Source organism: Hermetia illucens, chromosome 1, assembly GCF_905115235.1.
Source record: "Hermetia illucens chromosome 1, iHerIll2.2.curated.20191125, whole genome shotgun sequence".
Lineage (NCBI taxonomy): Eukaryota > Metazoa > Arthropoda > Insecta > Diptera > Stratiomyidae > Hermetia > Hermetia illucens.
In genome coordinates, this window is record NC_051849.1 from 37976086 (window position 1) to 37995384 (window position 19299).

A 19299-nucleotide genomic window follows, 5' to 3' on the forward strand; every position below is an offset into this window, starting at 1 on the left:
CGTTTCTTTATGAGAATATTGTTCTGTTGTACAACAAATTGCTCAATTAAATGTTATCAGAAATATAATAATTATAAGTCATGCATACTTGCCAAACGTGACAGTCTGCAGAATGTATTAAGCACATGTGCGTTTCAATCAACGATGCTTACCTGAAATTACGAAAAAAATATGATATAATATGAAATTAATAAAATAGATAAGAATTTATTAAAAAAAAAAAACAGACATAACATAATTTCCCCATAAGCTTCGAAACTATTCAGTGGAAGCAGAAACAATGCTGGCTCTTAAGCTACAGCTTAAGTATAGCTTTAAATTACTACAATTGAGCTAACTAGATAGATACCTCGAAGGGAAAGAGATCTAAATCCTAGACAAAACCTTATTGAAATCGATTCAATGTCTGCCTATCTGTCACACCCGACTTGTTGGGAAACGGCTGAAACTATTGTCACGAAATTTGGTGAGAACATATGGTCTATAAATCCCTTTACATATAGCAAGTGGCACCATTTTCTCTTGAGTTTAAGGAGGGTCATGTGGGATACCAAAAAATAGGACCTAATTAGTACGTTTCGAAACTGATGTTATTGCTGATATTGAGTGAAACATAGGAGAGTGAAGGCTTAAAATGTATGCTTCGAAAAGTGCAACAGATCTCGTTCTCAGAACTTATAAAACCAACAACTCATGATGCACAATTATGCGACAGACATGGCGATGGACAAAATATTAACTTTTACAGGGACGATGATAGTTCCGGATCCGATACCTTATATGGACTTTACGACAGGCTCGGATCTACGGACTCCTCGCCTTACGATGGCAGGCACGACTCCTTAATACTTTCTTAGCGGATCGTGTCTACCCTGTATGGTCTCCTGGAGCTGGTATTTGATGACACTTCTAGATCTTTGCCAATCAACCAGTTCCTCTTCTAAATGGAGGATTTGACACGCTCAACGCTACTAGAACATTTCGGTCTGCAGTGTACCTACGTACACATCCTTTTCAGACACCGCACAGCAGATCCATACTGGGACCATGACCAGTCTGTCGGACGAATCTAGTGAATCTCTTTTCATGAAGTTCTTCGACAGCAGTTGAAGGATTCTCCTTGAACTAATGGGAAACCACACCAAATGTCCATGCGGAGACTTCGACAGCTATTACAAAGTTGTTAGTTGGCCAATAGGCTAAAAAATTCTTTAAAAGAGGCAAAATTGGTAAAATTGCTACATCGTGGGCTGAGACCCGACGTTCAGGGTCAACTTTTCTATTTTCCGGCTAGCACGATTTGCAAGCTGCGCAAGTTAGTGCAGAAAAGCGAAGTTTTAGAAGAGTTTCTCTCAAACAGGTTCGAATTTAACTATTAATATAAAAGTACAATTTTATTATGCTGAATATCAATAACCGTCAGCAGACTGGGCAAGAATTTTGGAGTCGAGCACCATTTAAAAAACCACACTCGTAAGGTTTTCGGACAGTTAAGTCCTGGTGGTTTCACGTGAGTTCCAATTATGTCGACCTAATGCCACGGTCCTCTTCGGACTGGCACAACGATACTGATTTATTCTGAGTGCAAACTCAGCATTCATACCAGAGGATGCAAGGCCTACAAAAATCATCTACCGCAAACAATTGGTGCGACGCCTGAGTTGTACAGCGCAACTCCACGCTTGGACCCAAACGGAGGTCTGTCCGCGATATGGGCAAAACGACAGCCACCAAAAATTGGGCTGAGAATATATCCCCAGGGATTCTCCCGAGACATATACTCCCAGAGCACCACCCCGGCCCTCATGGTACTAAATTATTCCTGGTGAGGCTTCGTGGCAGGAGCCACTTCAGATGAATCTCGGGTAGACTGCGAGTCTGTTCGGTTCAGGGCTCAGAGCATTCGTCTGCTGCATCATGACCAGCAAGCCGATGTGTATACACTGTTTCCAGGTGCTCCTCCTTTGATCATTTGGTATGGACTCAACCGACAAGATTGCTACCCCGCCTGCCTCCTCACCACCTCTGAACAGCAATATTTCGGGACAAACAAGTTTACGCGGTGCGCATTGTGACGAAACCCATTTTGAACGTGATGTCTCATACCAATTAAAATTCGTAGTAATTACAGTAACCGAGGACACAAAATTATATAATAGGGCGAATATTGAATTAGAATATTTGACAATAGGTAACTCGAATATCTGTAAGAAGCTCCAAGATTATAGTAGTTTTCTAGCAAAGCAATGGAGCTCTTTCCTGGAGTGTTCAACGAAGGTAGTTCTCAAAACTACTTCAGTCCTAGAATTAGAGCAATACGCGTCATTCGTAAGCGCAATTTGAGTGCAGTTAAATCTAGCATAAATAAGTGCAAATAAAAAGTTTTTATAAAAGTTACAGAATGAGTTTCTATTAGTATACTACGCAATACAGAAATATGATTACAAAGAAATTCATACAAGTTTTTAGAACAACGTGTAGAGACTCCTATTATAGAAGTCCCAGGGTTTCACGTAAGAGGAGCTTTAGAAGTCTCAGGCTTTCACATAACGATTACCAATCTGAGCATGAAAGTCCCGACATCTACGCAAAATTAGAAGGTTAAATACCGGATTAACTTTCTTCCCAACCTTATACACAACTTTGGAAAATTTGGTGCTAATTCTAATATTATTACAATCAGCCAAAGTAGTATTTTCGGTAGAAATTTCATATAGTCTAAAAAAAGCAGGAAATGGTCTGATCTATTGTGGCCTAATAGGAATCACATGGCCACATGCATAATAACAATCTATAACAAGTTCCTACATAAGAAAATTGTAGAGCCTTTCACATTAGGAGAGAATACGTGCCAGTTTCCGTTTTTTTATCGTTGTCGTGCCAATCTAGACCTATGCATGGACCTTATCTTATTGCAATTCGTTGCCATAATAACTGCAAATTAAAAATAGCTTCCGCAGCTTCCCTCGAATGTGAATAATCTGGCAATTTGATAATATTCAAAACAATGAAATAATCACTGCACTGACGTTTTCAGTAGCGAATAAATTGCCATAGTTTGCTAATATTGCTTTATTGCTTACATACTTAAAATTGAACGTGTTCAATAGAGATTTTGGCGGAACGTTTTTATAAAAACAACATACAGACCTACTCTTTGCAACAATTTATAGAATAAAAATGAAAATAATTGCATAACTAAATTCTAATCTCACTTAAACTTTGACATTTATTTTTTTTTCCTGAAATTCTAAACGATAGATACAAAAACGATAATTGCCTTCCACATGAGATACAAAAGATTTAAAGTCAAAAGAATTGTTAAGCAAATTAGATTTTCATGCTTTGGGTTCTATGGATAATAGCTGATAAAGTGAATAACACAGGAAGGTGGTTATAATTGGATTTGATTTCGTGACAATCACTTCGCGGAAAAATTTAAATCATAGATTGAATTCACAATTGAAGAATAATTTAATGTTAACCACATTAAATTATTCTATAGATGACATATTTTCTTTTGTTCTATTCACTTTTACAATTGTTTACATGCATGAGAGACCGAAAACAGAGACTTTGAAAGTATGAAATGTTGTCAGCGTGATGTATAAATATTCCCACATTCAGCAATATATAGTAGATATTAAGAAAAAGTTTGACTATTAGGACCGTAGAGGGAAAATCTGAGCCCGTGGTGAAAATTTTGCGTGCCCGTCTATTATCCCCTTAGTTCCAGCCTCATTCTCCACTCCCCTGCTCAGGCCTGAGCAATCTAAAAGTATACCGCATACCTAGTATGTTCGACACTACCCTCACCTGACCCATAGTGTCATTGAATGTTATTGTTTCCGTTTTTGCTTCGGTTAGTTACAAAACCACTCTAACTATAATCAATGCTATTTTTGACATTTTCCACAATTGCGGCTTGGTTTGGGTTGGGTACATCACTTTACCCTATTGTCCCACAATAGGGGGATAATAGAAAAACATATTTGACACCCGCGGAGATAATATAATCCTTGAGTCCATCGTACCAAAATCGTCTTTCCTGCGAGTGGCTATCGACAAAAGTAACAAAATAACCGCGAATATCCGTCGGAAGGAACCTTCCAATTCGATTTCAGTTGGCTAAATTTGATGCATTCCTTACATCCATGCATTTCCAGTCAAGTCAGTAACCAACTTGCGATGGATGTGGGATACACAGTCAATACCAGCAACAGCTAACACAGGCCTATCCTAATCTCAACCACTTTTACCACCCAAAGGTCAGAATCCTTTATACATATATGCAGTTTACTAAAAAACAATTTAGAAAACATAAAACTTCCCACAGAAATGCACAGTATCACCTCATGAATGCAGTCTGAAGTACGGAAAGCCACCCTTCGCACTGAAAAACAATCTAGGAAACCAAAGGGCTGGTATAACCCGTCCCAAAAATTCTTTTTCAACGTAAAACAGCGTACAAAGCTTCTCCTGCTACATCTAATCCAAGGAGTTTTAGATTAGACCTAAGTCCGCGAGGCCGAACATCAGCACTGGACTCGAAAATTGAGGAAATAAGCCTCTCAAGGAACTCCTGACAGGAAACTCAATCAAAATTCGCATGGAATGACGATTAAAACGTCAATACCTTGGTATGCTAAGGGCTCAATACCATCCATCGTCGCGGCTGCCTCCGTCTGAACCAACTAGGGCTAGTGTACCCCAACCTTTCTCATTATCGGACCTGATGAAAGTGCTTTCCGAACACGTTTCCTCATCCGCTCCAGGAATGGATAGCATTGCACGTATCAGCCATTTTTTGGCATTCAAAATGCCTATGAAAAGGTTGAGCTAAACCAACTGAAATGTAGGTTTAAATCTCATCCTATCCCTACAGACATTTCGACGTGGATTCTAAACTTCCTGCATGAGCGCACACTCGACAATTGCCACACACAGCTTCCTTAGCCTTGTTTTATTGAATGTCTATACATCCAGTCTACACGCTATTGTGGACGCCACAGCAGCAATCTCTCAATTTGCTGACGACTTCCTCATCATTACGTCTAATAAGAGAATTATCAGTCAGCAAACTTCAATTGAAAGACAATCAATTAATCAGCCTGTGCAACAAATTAGTGCACCCCATCAACATCGACAAGTCCCGCATCATCAGATTTGTCAAACATCAAAAGGAAGAACTCAGTATCAAAGTAGGGAACCCCCTGATCTCACACACCAGCCATATCAACTTTTTTGGCGGAACGGTAACCAGTTCTCTCACTGTTAAACTTCATTTTGACAATATCTTAACAAATGCTTCAGCTGCAACCAACGCTGTACGGACAGTGTCCGGCATTAAAAGTAGGCTCCACCCCAAATGGTTTCAATAGATTGCTTCGCAGAAATCAGACTGCCAATTTGAAAAGCCTCCAGGCCATCAGTTACCCAGACAAAACTTTGTTGGTGAATTTTAATTAGTCCTAAGTCGCCATTTACTTGATGGCAAACCACACCTTCTTCTCCTACATTCTAATGCACGGATCACTCGCTTAGGGTAAGTATCCACTGTTTTAATTCATAAATTGGCTCAGCACCAGTTCAAATCCTCAAACAAATTTCATCTAGTCTTAGGCCAACTAAGGTTTGAACCTACGACGTGCCGGCCGATATGATTCACAACCACAGAGCTGAGGTAGCATCTGTCGGGTTGTTACCTCTGCCCTTATGACTAAACCGTGAGCAAATTTTGTACCAAGGGCAGTCATTATCCGCTTCAGTACTTCATTCATGGTACATAAAAGATGTATGTGCCAACAAGAGAAGGAGTCAATCTTTCCCAAGAAGCAAACTATCTGCAGAAAAACAGATACAATGTAACAGAAAATTGCGCCCAGTGAGGCGAGCTCCCTGAAATCAGTCCCCAAAAAAGTGTTATACAAAAACAGATCTCTACTCAGAGCTCTGCCATTACTATAATAACCACTACGAGACCTAACTCTTAAAATCAGGAGCAACGACTTGATAATAGCCTTGCAAATTTGTTATTTGAGGATATCAAATGGAATGGCGGAACGCGATCAGAATAATCCACCATAATAAAAGTAAACAAACTCATCAGCGCATTACAACCCAGAACAACAATGCACAAACAGATGAATCGATGAGATTGAGCTGTTAGTATGCATTCGTCTACCTAACCGGAATCGAGGGCACACAAAATGGAAAACTAGTTTGAATTTTATTAACATGAGAATCGTAAAGTATTAGCGAAAAGTTGGCTTTCCTCTTTCACTTCCTTCTGGCGTTATTTATAGGCTACTACTTTGAAAATCGCTTGGGGACTTGGATGCAGTTCAAAAACGCCAAGTTAGCTAACAGGAAATCATCGGTGTTTCCTCAGTTTGTTAAATATCCTTCGTTAATGAATAACAAGTCGGGAAACAGGAAGCTAGACGCTTCAGGTATGAAAGGTTTTGTGTATTTCTTGTAGAAACACATTTGAGTGTGCATTTGTCCCATTAGTACGTAGCACGTATATATATTATAGTATGTGAGAATTTCCACTTTCAAGTAATATTGACATTAAAGTCTTGAATTTGCAAGGAAGCGACAGTTTTGACCTATTATAACTTTGTTAGTAATAGTTCGATTTTTACCAAATTTGGTAGGAACTGCTCTATGCTGTAGCCTACATGGCTGCAAAATTTCGTGATTCTAGGAGGAAATTAAGGGGGGTTTTCCTGACAATTACTAAAAATTATAATAATGTACTATTATTAACTTTATTTGAATAGGTATCGGTATGGAGGGTATTTTTGCGGCTTAGGCATACAGTGGCAGCCTCTTGACTTTTTTCAGATTTTTTCGGCTAAGCATTTTCTGAGAATGGCTCCGTTAATGAAATAATCACTTTCAAACCTCCGCACTCCCCACCTTTCCAACAAATGTCAAAACTTAGATTGAACTAAGGTTTCGAAAAGTACTAACCGAGACCTTCAATTTGATTGACTATATTTGATGAAAAAAAATTTACACCGGGGGGGCCCCCTTCTGCATGTAAAGGATGTAACTCACTATATGGGTGAGCGTTCACAGTTCCCACCTTTCTACCAAATTTCGTGTTAACCGCTACAACCGTCTCCGAGAAAAATGCGTATGACGGGCAGCCAGACAGACAGCTCCAAATATGTTTGCCGAGGCGTTCTCCACATGCCTTAAAGAAGCATTTCCTACACAATGGAAGAAGCAGAAATTAATACTAGTCCCCAAGCCAAACAAACTTTTGGGTGAAGTTTCGTCTTACAGGCCAATATGCCTTCTAATAGCAAACTATTCGAACGAGTAATCTATAACAGATTACTTCGAATTGCCGATGGTCTCTCCGACAATCAGTTCGGTTTTCGAAAGAGGAGGTCTACAACAGATGCACTTGTCCTAGTAGCTAACACAGGTAAGACCGCACTTGACGAGGGCAAATGTTGTGCAGTGATTACACTTGATGTGAAGAATGCCTTCAATTCCGCTAGATGGAGCAAGATACTTGAGTCCTCAATCACCTTAGGCGTGGCGAAGTACCGGGTGCTTATCGTTGCCGACTTAATCGATAGGATTCTATGATGCGAATCAGATGAAGGAACGAAATCATACCATGCGGAGTTCCACAAGGGTCTGTCCTAAGGCTACTCTTGTGGATTATTATGTATAACGAAGTACGACCATAGACCTTCCTGCTGGTGTGGCCTCCATTGGTTTCGCAGACGATATTGGTGTGACGGTTGTTGCACGCCTACTCCGGAAATGGATTGAGCGACCTCACGGCGAAGTAAGTTTTGTCCTAACTCAATTCTTGAGCGGACACGGAGGCTATCGAGCATATCTGCATCGATTTGGGCGTGATGATTCGCCATATTGCCCCAAGTGCCCAAATATTGCAGAGGACGCAGAACACGTCTTTTTTCATTGCTCCACGTTCGAAGCCCAAATAATACAGGAAGACGAATTATGCTTCCGCAAATCTATATTTAATGGAATTTTGCTTGGAAATTCAGATCCTGGGGCTGAATCTGCTTTTACCTTGGAATCGAAGTTCAATATCATTCGACATTCTTATTAATGAGTGCCATCTTGGAAGGATTGCGAGAGGCGCCTTCTATAATATGGATGTTACTCGCACTAAGCTGAACTCACTAGCTAAGATTAGCCTGGGAATCGAAGTCGGTGGAAAATGATAAGAAGGCAGAGCAGCTTATAGGGCCTAGACGAATTGCGAATTTGATTTAGACGCGTCTACCTAACACCTCAGGCGACAGAATTGATTGATGTACCCTTAGTACCAGCAGAAACTGCCAGGTAAGCCATTTTTGTCTTTCTTAACTAAGGACAAAAGATCAGCAGCGACGGAATTTTCTTAATCTGCTAAGCATTAAGGTAACCAGCAACATTTTTTTTTCTGCTAAAATTCCCTTAAAAATCTACTCTATCAGTAAATTCTTAACTTACAAATTTATTACTCTTTAATTTGCGGCTCTTATCTTAAATCCAGCCCTTGCAAATTCATAATTAAAATTTAATATCCTTTATGAAAAATTCCAATTTTATTTTCCCAAATTTTAAAGAGCACTCTCAGATTAGTTCCTAATAAGTGTCCAACAGTGTTCCTACTCTAATGAATTCACAGATAACTACAATACACAATACACCTTCCTCCTTTCCCCAACCTTCCCCAACATTGCTGTCATTGTCCCCAACTGCTTCCAGTTCAATATTTTTTTGCAAATTGCTGATGGCAACTAAACCGACCGAGGCAGAAGATAGGGTTCCAAATTAATTAAATCCCCTAAATTCAAATCTTTGTCAATAGAACTGACATTAATAGATGAAGTCTTTAGGTGGGGACATTTCTTCGATTTTAAAGGGTTAGCTTGAGGACGATGAAACGAGACAATGTCGGTAGCAGCTCCAAGCCGTGCAAGCTCGCAAAAAAACTCTTACAAAGTTAATAAACCTTTCAAAAGGAAGGAAAGTTGGGCTCGCATACAAAATAGAAAATAACAGCTTCTCACTATCCTATATGTCCAAACCTACATCTTTAGCTTGCGTAATCATTTGACTATTATGATACACTTTTCCAAGAAAAGGACAAAGCCAAAAGGAGTATAATTTGAGTAAGAGGAGATTTGATCGCTTGGATTAGCCTTGATGAGTCATTAAGAGTCATTTTGTTTGAAGATATTACATTCAAGGCTCTCTCTAATTCTAATTAAGTTTGAATAGAACTTTTGTGTATATGGAGTCTTGACATGAAGCATTTCCCAATCGTTTTTAGATGTTACCCGATCCTAATTGTCCCTGGCAATAATGTGACACGTAACAGAAGATGCTTTACTGAAAATGGAATAATGAATGGGGTCCTCATCATAGCCGGTCACCTAAATAGGTACGTCGGGGAAACACAGATATAAACTAGACGATTTTTCCCTCTACCAATACCAACGGCCAACGCGAGGCGAGAATTAATAAAACGAATTGAAGACATTACAATTGCGCTCTGGAAAACAGGAAGCTGAAACCATTTTGGATCATCTTCAAACGAGGAAGAGGGTATACTACTGTCTCCAAAAAGTAGGGCCAGTTATCAATTTAAACCGCTCAGATAAACCGGACATCAAAGCAATCATTACTACATAAAGGAGCGTTTTCCATCTGTTGCCCCTTACGGCGTCTAATGAGTTGCCTCTGCCCTGGACGAAACCGTTAGTCCCTGTTTTTAAATGCTTGGGTGCCATGCCCCAAACGCGGGATCCGTGGATCAAGAAACGTGAGAGTAAGTTGCTCTTCATTTGGTCCGGTCCAACATCAAGTGGATGCGGACTTAGGATCCCGCACTCTCCTAAACAACATTACTTTTTGTTTTACGCTTAGTTTTGTACAACGCTAAAAGTGCATTCTGCGATTTTTGCAATGTCTAACCCTATTGAGCAAAAAATTGCATTAAATTTTGTCAGCATAAATGCAAAATTTTAAGTGCTGAGACACTCAGGATGATAAAGAATGCCTTCGGTGACCATCAAAACGCGTTCTGAAAGCCATCTCGTTAGGCCACTTTAATTCTCGTTTCGAGGATTGAAAAATATGTTGGCGTGAGTGTATTGTGTCAGAAGGGGATTAATTTAGAGGCGAGGAAACATATTTACAAGAATAAATGAATACATCTTGAAATAAATAAAAACTGGTCTTAGCTTTTAGATACAGTATACACATACATACAAAAGGCATCTCATACTTGAACTTCAAACTTCGCAGAGTTTTAAGATTAAGAAAGTGGAATCGGCCAGGATAGATCAAGGAAGTTCCTTTTTAAAAAAAAGGAGATCAAATGAAATGGCCTTGCACTTTCTTTATGGCAAGACAATCACAGTTGCGGGACCCTGGCCAGATGACGGAGCACTACTCAAGAATGCTATACTAAAGAAAGTCGCAAAGGGCTAAGGAGGGTTGGACCGAGTCAAAGTCAGAGGAGGTACCCAATATGAAGCCCGACATCGTGGAAGCGCGATTACATATGCCCACACTATCTATCGAAATGGATTTTATGGTCAAAAGTTATGCCGATGGATGAATCTCCGACACAATAAAGCATGGACACCAAAAGTGGAGGAAAACAAAGAGAGTGGGAGATAATGTTTAATGCTAATTTATTTGTAGAATACCAGTGAACCAGTGTGTCTACCGAAAGGGGAGGAGGGTAGTTAACCGATTCGAAGTCCTTAAAAAGTCTATGTAAATATTCTTTTTTGTCCCATTCACAAGCGGGGTCGGCTCGTCGTGATCGATTTCGCCATTTGGCTCTATCGAATGCCTGATCTGGATGCAATCTCGAGGCTTCTAAATCCACATCCAGCGTATCAAGCCACCGTTTTTCCAACACATGTCAAAATTTGATACCTCACATGACTATATTTGGTGGGTAAAAAATGTACATCCCCCTTTTGCATGTATGGAGACCCCCCCCCCTCCCCCTCCTTAAATTCAATGTAGAACGATGTAACTCACTGTATGCGCGAGCGTTCACATTCCCACCTTTCCACCAAATTTGGTGTGAATCGCTATAACCGTCTTCGAGAAAAATACGTGTGACAGAGAGACGGACACGAGACAGCAAAGCCTGGACAAAACCATAGTCGTCTGCATATTTTTTAACTTTGGTTGCTAGCCCAAAAAGAGAAGCCAATTGGCAGGGTCCTCCATCAAATGAATGGCGAACTCAAGCCACCCTCAATTTCAAAAAACAGGCAGGCAAGGGTAGGTTACACAGACTGGGGATCTGAATAAACAAAAATGAGGAAGATGCCCGGGTAATCTGCTGAAACAACGGATAAGTAACCTTTATGAAGGATTGCTTAGGCCAAGACAGTGGACACGATATCAGTATTATGGTGGATCCCTCGCAATGGAAAATAAGGTAGCAGAGCCGAGTTTAGACCGGAAAGATTAATGAAGTTACCCGAGACTTGAACTATGATGGAATCTTTTCTTTGTCATGGAGACTTCAACTTTTCCCGTACAGACCCATGCGTCTTTCGAAAATTAAGGATTAATACTGGAACGAGAATTCTACAAATCGTTCGTCCTTGTTATTATGAATTTTGGAAAGTTGTCTAACTATCGACAAAACAGCCAATTGACACCAGCAAATCGGTTATTGATTTGACCGGAAATACGAATCAAGATAAGCCACCAAATGTTCTTTGAGAATTTGGACAACTCGTTTGTCCTTTTTCTTCTCCGAATCCATTGCGTAGTCAATCCAGTCCGAGGCTCCTTCCGCAGCTTCATAACAGGTAGCTTTCCCATGTAGAGTTATCAGCCTGATCCAACCTCTAACCTGGGGGAGCAGCTGGCATACTTTATGCCGTTTTTGTAGTAGTAGAAAAACATTTTGAAGACCTTGCCTGGGCAAGTCAGACATCTATCAGACTGATCAAGGAACGGGGGATAGTTAGCAGAGTATAAAACTGAGGCTACTGGTCGTACCTTGGAAGAAGTTGTAAAATTTCGTACGGGAGAGCATATGATAGAGTCCAGATATATGCTGGACCATCGCCTACCTTTCAGCGAGCACCTAAGTGACGCGAACGAGGAAACGATAATTTCCTCCAGACTTTTTAAGGTTTTGTGTAAAACAAACCTTATTAAAATCGATTCAATGTCTGTCTGTCTGTCACACGCATTTTTCTCCAAAACGGCTAAACCGATCCGAACGAAATTTGGTGGACGGATGGGAACTATGAAAACCCACGCATACAGCGAGTGGCATGAATTTAGGTGGAATTTAAAGGGGGGCTCCCCATACATGTAAAGGGGAGATTCAAAATTTTTTTTCACCGGATATAGTCGCATAGGATATCAAATGAAAGGTCTCCATTTGTACTTTTCGAAACTGGCATTAGTTTTGGCGTGAATTGCAAAGTGCGTGAGTAAGGAGCCAAAATGTCCGCACTTAAAGTGAGACAGGACTCATTTTTGGAAACTACCCAACCTAAAAATCCGAAAAAAATCAGGGTGGTGCGCCTAGATGAAATCTAGGCCTGAAAATACGCCCATTCCGATATCTGCTCAAATACACTTACTAATAGCATATTACCAACTTTTAGAAATTTACTGAAAAACCACTCTTAAATCATCTTAGGACTTCCGAATTTCGTACCCGCATAGAGAACAATATCTAGTATAGAGTGTGAAGCATACGAGGTTGACTATTATCAATACAGTGCTTTCCATCAAATGATTTATTTAAATTACTTTCTAAAAAATAGATGCCAATAGAATTTTTAATTATGTGACACGGAACTGTCAGGCTCATCGCTCCTCACATCTTCTTCTTTTTCTTCAGCCTTCAGTTCACAAGCGGGGTCGGCTCGTCGTGATCGGTTTCGTCATTTTATTTTATCAAATGCCTGATCCAGATGTAATCGCGACCTTCAAATCCCCATCCAGTGTATCAAGCGACCGTTGTTTTGGCCGGCTTTTTGTTTGCTTACCATTGACTTCGATGTTCTGACCAATACTCGTTGTTGAATTCTCGTTAGCGTGAATTACGTGACCACACCATCGAAAACGCCTGTCTCGCAGTTTTTCCACGATCGGTGCAAACCCATAACGATCGCGGATATTCTCATTTCAGACGTGATCAAAACGTGTCACGCCACCAGTGCAATGCAACATCTTCGTCCCCATTACCGCAAGACGCCGTTCATTGTCCTTTATAGTCGGCCAACAATCAGAACTATTGAGAGCGGCAGCCAGACGACATTGCAGTAAATTTTAGATTTGGGATGTGCGCTGATACGTCGATTACAGTTGGGGAATGCCACTTCATCCAAGTTGCGTTAATGTGTGAAACAATTTCATTACGCAGTTCTCCATTGGCAGATAGCATAGACTCGAGATATTTAAATCGCTGAGTTCTGGCAATGGCAGTAACCTGCCCCTCGAGATATTTAAATGGCTCAGTTCTGGCAGTGGCAGTAACCTGCTCAGAACTGAGCGATTTCAACATCTCGGGTCAATGCTATAAGCCAATGGAGAACTACGTTATGCTCCTCACATAGGGAAACACAAAACCTTTTATACCTGAAGCGTCAAGCTTCCGGTTTGCCGGCTTGTTACTACTAACTTCGATCAAAGAAATAAGTCATTGGGTATTGGACTCATTGTCTTCAAATTTAAATATTAAAAAACAGCAGTGGAACTTTTTAAAAGAAATATCTAATACAATTATAGAAATTCTCCGGGGCTTCCACGTTTGTACATCTTAGGAAGGTATTCAGACTCAAATATTCAATGAACTTCGTCTCGCATCAAACCTCCAGAACACCAGATCATCCACGAATTGATCATAAAATATTTTCCTACCTTTATGAAACTCAAATTTCGATCGCAGCAAACATTTTTTAGCATAAATTCGGTGAGGCCCCTAAATATAAACAAATGCGGTTCTCGATGTTTATCAACTTTGCAATGCCATCATCATAAAATAAATACGCAGATAACCCTGATAATGTCAATATCATGATTTGGACCAAAAAATCGCGACCTTCAGATAATATGCTCAGAAATTTTCGTCTGCACTTAGTAAAAATATTTATTATTCGGGGGTAACTAAAGTAGAAAGTCCACAGAATTTCCAGAGAATCTCGGATGTTATGAGCCTCTCTCAAAAAGAGAATAAATGAATTTAATTCATTCCTTTTCATACTATACAAAGCCCTTCGAAGGGAGCCCTTGGTTAGTGAAGACATGCCTGCCCTGGTCCCCAAATGAAGTCTGAGGCAATCACTCACTCCGCCACTGCATTGCAAGCAGAACTTTTACTTTTCGTTTGCCCCTCAGTCATCTTTCATTAAATAAATTTCCAAGTTCTAGATAATCTCAGGATGACCACCATGAATAAAACTACTAGCGCAAATCTATCGCGGAAAGTTTAATGGACGAGATAAAGTGGCCTACGTGATCAGCGACATGGCTCTGATGGATTTTCTGTAACAAGCACACCTCCATCATCTGATTTGCCGTCGCCCAAGAGCAACAACAAGAATGCCGACGACAACAACAAATTCTACTTGAAACCCGCCGTCCGACCCAGAATCTATCGGTTCCATGCTTCCGAATGCCAACCGGACACAGACTCACCTGATGGTTTTCTTCAGCTTCTGGCGCTGATCAAGTTCACTCGGTGAAATTTTCGGCTCTTTCTTGGTAACGAAATCGGAATTTACACCTTCACTGGTCGAAATGAAACGTTTCGCGTTAACCGCGGCCGCCGCAAACCCTTCGCGATTCTGCACCAACGACTTAACCGCCTGCTGTACGTTGATTCTTCGCAGCAACATGTTTACGGAAGTAAAAAGCGACGAGAAAACTAAATTACGACTCGGGAATCTTTGTCGCTCCAGAAAATGTTCCGACAGGTCTTAAAGTACTATCGCGGGCGCCAATTGTATTTTTCTTATCACAAAAATTTGAGCAAATTGCGTTCTGAAAAGATGACACAAAAACGTCGCTGCACTGATTTCACTTATCACGATTGCGTCCACTCGATTGATTTGTGCTAGGCATTCACTGCTAAAAATAGCGACCCGGTTTTCTCCGACTGGTCTCCGTTCGAATCTAATTGCGGTCTGATTTCCACTGGAGGCGACTCACGACTTTTGTTGTTCCTCCGCACTCACCGACTTTTGTCAGTTTCGCAGTAGCCGATCAGGTGGAGTGCCAGATGGTAAATAATTGTTGTTTACATTTTGTTGACAGGCGTGCCAACCGCGAATTGGTACTCTTGGGGAATTTCCCTGTGGTGGTTGAATTTGAATAATTCTATACGATCGTGCTTTCATCATAAGTAAGATTTATTTGTTTGAATTTCTTTACGTTCCTGTTTAGGTTTTAATGCTGTTAGGCTGTAAATATTTAATTGAGTTTAATTATAATTTATTCAGCCAACACATACGTGTTTTACTTCTTATAGATGATAGATGGGGTGGGGGTCTGAGATGGGGAGTTTAGCATAATTTCAGTATATTTGGATCGATTTCTAGATATTTCAAGTTAAATATCACTATTAGAATTTGCACTGTGATTTGCTAACACTCAGCTCAACTTCGATTGAATCATCCTCATCAACGGCGCTACAACCGGTATCCGGTCTGGACTTGCCTTAGTTAGGAACTCGAGACATCCGGGTTTTTGCCCGTATCAACCAATTTGATATCTCTAAAAACTGTCTAGAGTCCAGGGCCTGCGCCATCGTTCCATCTGATGCAGAGTCTACTAAGTCTTCTTTTTCTACCACTACCCCTTCAGACTTGCCCTCACGGGTTGTCGGCGGGGCGACACCCCCTAGCTGACAGTGTACCTGCGTCCTAAGTAGTAGCCTTGAGGAAACCTCTCAGTAAAGAGTGAATCGCGATTGACCAGTACACGTCGGGACACACCGGGAGTCTCCGGAGCCGTCAATAGCTCTTTGTCGACGTCGATGGGGTGATGTGAACCTAGCTCTGCCAAGGTGGTAGTTGTGACGTGTATCAGGAGCCAGCCCCTTCGGGACCCTGATCGCGTAGTGTGCATTGACCCGGTGTTAGTAGGCCGCATTGCCCCGAGCGAGCGCTGATTCGTCTGTGAATTCCGGGATCAGTTAAACGTAGGTCAGGCCTCAGGGAACTGGAGTAGGGGCTGTGTCCCCCGTTCCTGACTATTCCGGCCCGCTCCCTTGCACACGATGCGCGACCAACGAAAGAAGCAGCGAGAGCTGACATACCCGATGTGACACCGGGACTCCCAAATAAAGAGGAAGCTTTACCAAGTGGTGCGATTGACGGTGCGGGAACGGTGTGCCTAAAGGAGACTTTATCAAAGTAGTATTCACGGTCTAAAAAAAGAAGGTGAAGAAGGATAAAAGGAAACAATTGACTACGCCGCCTGAGACTCGTCTGTCCAAAGATAAGAAGGCTGCAAACTAAAAGCCAGTAGCCGAAAAGACGAGCAAATGAAGAAGGACTAGACCGTCGGCTCTGCTCATTAAGCCGACGGAAAGCAAGACATTTGCGAAAATCCTTAGTGCTACATAATGAAATCCGAAGACAACGGAGCAAAGGGGTCTTCCATACGGAAAACGAGGGGTGGCGGAGTCCTCGTTAAACTAGGCCCGAAGACGACTAGCAAGAGTGCGTTCTGCGAAGCGATCAAGGAGTTATTGGGGTAGCAGGCTTTTGTTTTTAGCCTAGAGCCTTTGTACTCTCTGGAAATATGAGATCTTGACTGCCTCACAGAAAAGGTCGAAGTGGAGGAGGCCATAAAGCATGAATGTCCAAAGGTAACCAATGCCCGGATAGGTATCACTTCTGTAAATTTTCGAGGCCAAAAACTCGCTGTGGTTGTTAGCAGCGAGAAATGCAAAATTGGATGATCCCATCAAGTGCTACAGGTGTCTGGACCATGGACACACGTCAGCAACTTGCAAGGGACCGGACAGGAGGGCAGCATGCCGGAGATGCGGCGTGGTAGTTCACCAAGCGAAGGCCTACAATGAAAGGGAAAGTTGCATTCTCTGCGGGGATTTTAGCGCGTCCGGTGAGAGCGTCGCGTAGACCGCGGGCTCAGGACGGTGTCCAATCGTTAGAGCAGAACTGGAAAGGGCTAGGGCGCGAATGGCATGATCCGCATTTTACAACGGAGTGCAACCGCTCACAGTTGCTAGTACAGTTCGCTGATCTACTGCTAAAGCGACCAATACCGAAAGAGGGAATCGGCTTCATGGGATCTCGACTTATCGAGTACCGCTGCCATCTGGGTTCGGGACGACGTTCGACTTCGTGTTCTTGCCCAAGGCCGAGAGAATGGCTTTGTTTGGATTCGGTCTTTAGGAATAACGTTTTTTAACATTTACCTAATGCCGAATGAGACGATGCTGGACTTTCGGCAGCGGCCTGATGTTCTAGAGAACGCCATTTCGAGCACGGAGGGGCAAATCTTGGTAGGCAGTGATTTCAATGCTAGGGCCCTTGAATGGGGCATGCCTCAACCAGACTCCAGAGGGAAAGGGATTCTGGAAATAATGGCAAGAATCTGGGTCGTAGCTTTAAACACCGGATCCACGCCAACGTTTCGGTGCCCAGGTTTTGAAGGAATCATCCCTGACATCACTTTTGCGTCGGAATCTCTGGCACCATTGGTGGACGGGTGGCGAGTCCTGGACGGAAAGTGATCACCAGTACATTGCAGTAGTTGATGCTACTTTCCGGCGGGCACCAATCCGTAGCTGCCCCTGCCTGTGGAACGTTACGAGGGCGAACATCGAGAAGTTCGTCGAAGCTCTTGGAGCAAGCGGAGCCGCGCTAGAGGGAATGAACCTGATAATAACGGCGTGTGAGGTTTCCATGCCTCGAAGGGGCTCCAGCCGTGACAAGCCTTCTATGTAGTGGTGGGCGGCAGAAATTGCCGTCTTACAGAGGGAGTGTCATAAGCTCCGCTGTTTGGCACAACGTTTACACGCCAACGAGGAGACATACGCCACAAAGGCACAGTATCAATCAAGGAGCAAAACTCACGCCTGGCAGAACCTGGTCAACGAGGTGAATTAGGACCCGTGGGGACTTGGCTATAAGGTTGTCACCCGCAAAATCGGGGCTATGCGGAAACCCTGCATACTAAGTACCGACGAGATGGACCGCATTGTACGGGCATTATTCCCCAGACATCTTGTACGGGTTGATGTCAATAGCGCGGGAAGCGTTGAGGATTGCCCCTTTTCATGAGAGAGCTCGAAGAAGCGGTTCTCACTATGAAAAACAAGAACAGCCACTGATCTCGACGGATAGTGCTCCTCATAACGCTTGATGGCAGAAATGCCTTGAATTGGATGATGGACAGATATGCTAGGCACATCAGAAATCACATTTCAATTATCTCTTGCGGATATTGAGGGATTATCTGCTCTATGAGACGCTAAAGGGCCAGAGAAGGAAGGAAATCACGTCGGGAGTAGCACAAAATTCCATCTTAGGGTCGGACCTCTCGAACGCTTCCTACGATGATCTGCGGAGACTCGACATATCTAAAGAGTCGCGCCTGGTCGGTTATGCAGGCGACGTTGCTGCCGGACGCACTGTTGAAACGGCGCGAAGCAGACTTGGCATAATGATACGACGGATGAGCAGGCGGATGAGTGCTCATGGTTTCAGCCTTGCGCTAGAAAAAACCGAAGTAATCATCTGGACTAGAAAGAGTATCCCGATCCTGCGTCCCATCTCGATCGGCGAGTTGACTATAGAGTCAAAACCAGTGGCTAAATACCTTAGTTTAATGCTCGACTCGAAGATGAATTTCTTCGAGCAAATCGCGGACAGGGCTGCAGCTGGAGTCTGGGCTTTAAGTCGACTAATGGCGAATGTATGGGAACAAGGCAGCCGGTTTTGCTCTATGACGCGGAGGTATGGGCTGATGCGGTTGATAAGGAGGTGCATCGTATACGCCTTGCTCAAGTGCCGAGACGGGAGCTTTGCGAGTGGCGTCTGCTTATCGCACTGTCTCAGAACCGACCGTGATGATGATCGCGATCTCTGATGCCCTCCTCGCCAAGCAGTGTAAAGCTATCTACCTCCGTAAGGGCGAATATGTGAAGAACGTCAACGCACCCTTACCGTTACTGTTGGCAAAATGAGCAAAGGGGCAGATGGACCGCGCGGCTCATCGACAATTTAGACCCGTGGCTGAACCGAACGCACGGTGAAATTTATGGCAGCTGTAGTCCTGTTG

The 19299-nt window shown here is 42.5% G+C and overlaps 1 protein-coding gene across 1 annotated transcript in view; it reads right to left on the minus strand.

Annotated features, from left to right (window-relative positions):
* Window positions 1-15227, minus strand: part of LOC119657789 (farnesyl pyrophosphate synthase-like) — a 64368-nt gene extending 49141 nt beyond the window's left edge. Inside the window, exon 1 of the mRNA XM_038064876.1 lies at window positions 14683-15227. Within this exon, the coding sequence (XP_037920804.1) occupies window positions 14683-14882 (200 nt within the window). The 5' untranslated portion in view covers window positions 14883-15227. The remainder of the gene's footprint in view (window positions 1-14682) is intronic.
* Window positions 15228-19299: the final 4072 nt, after the last annotated feature.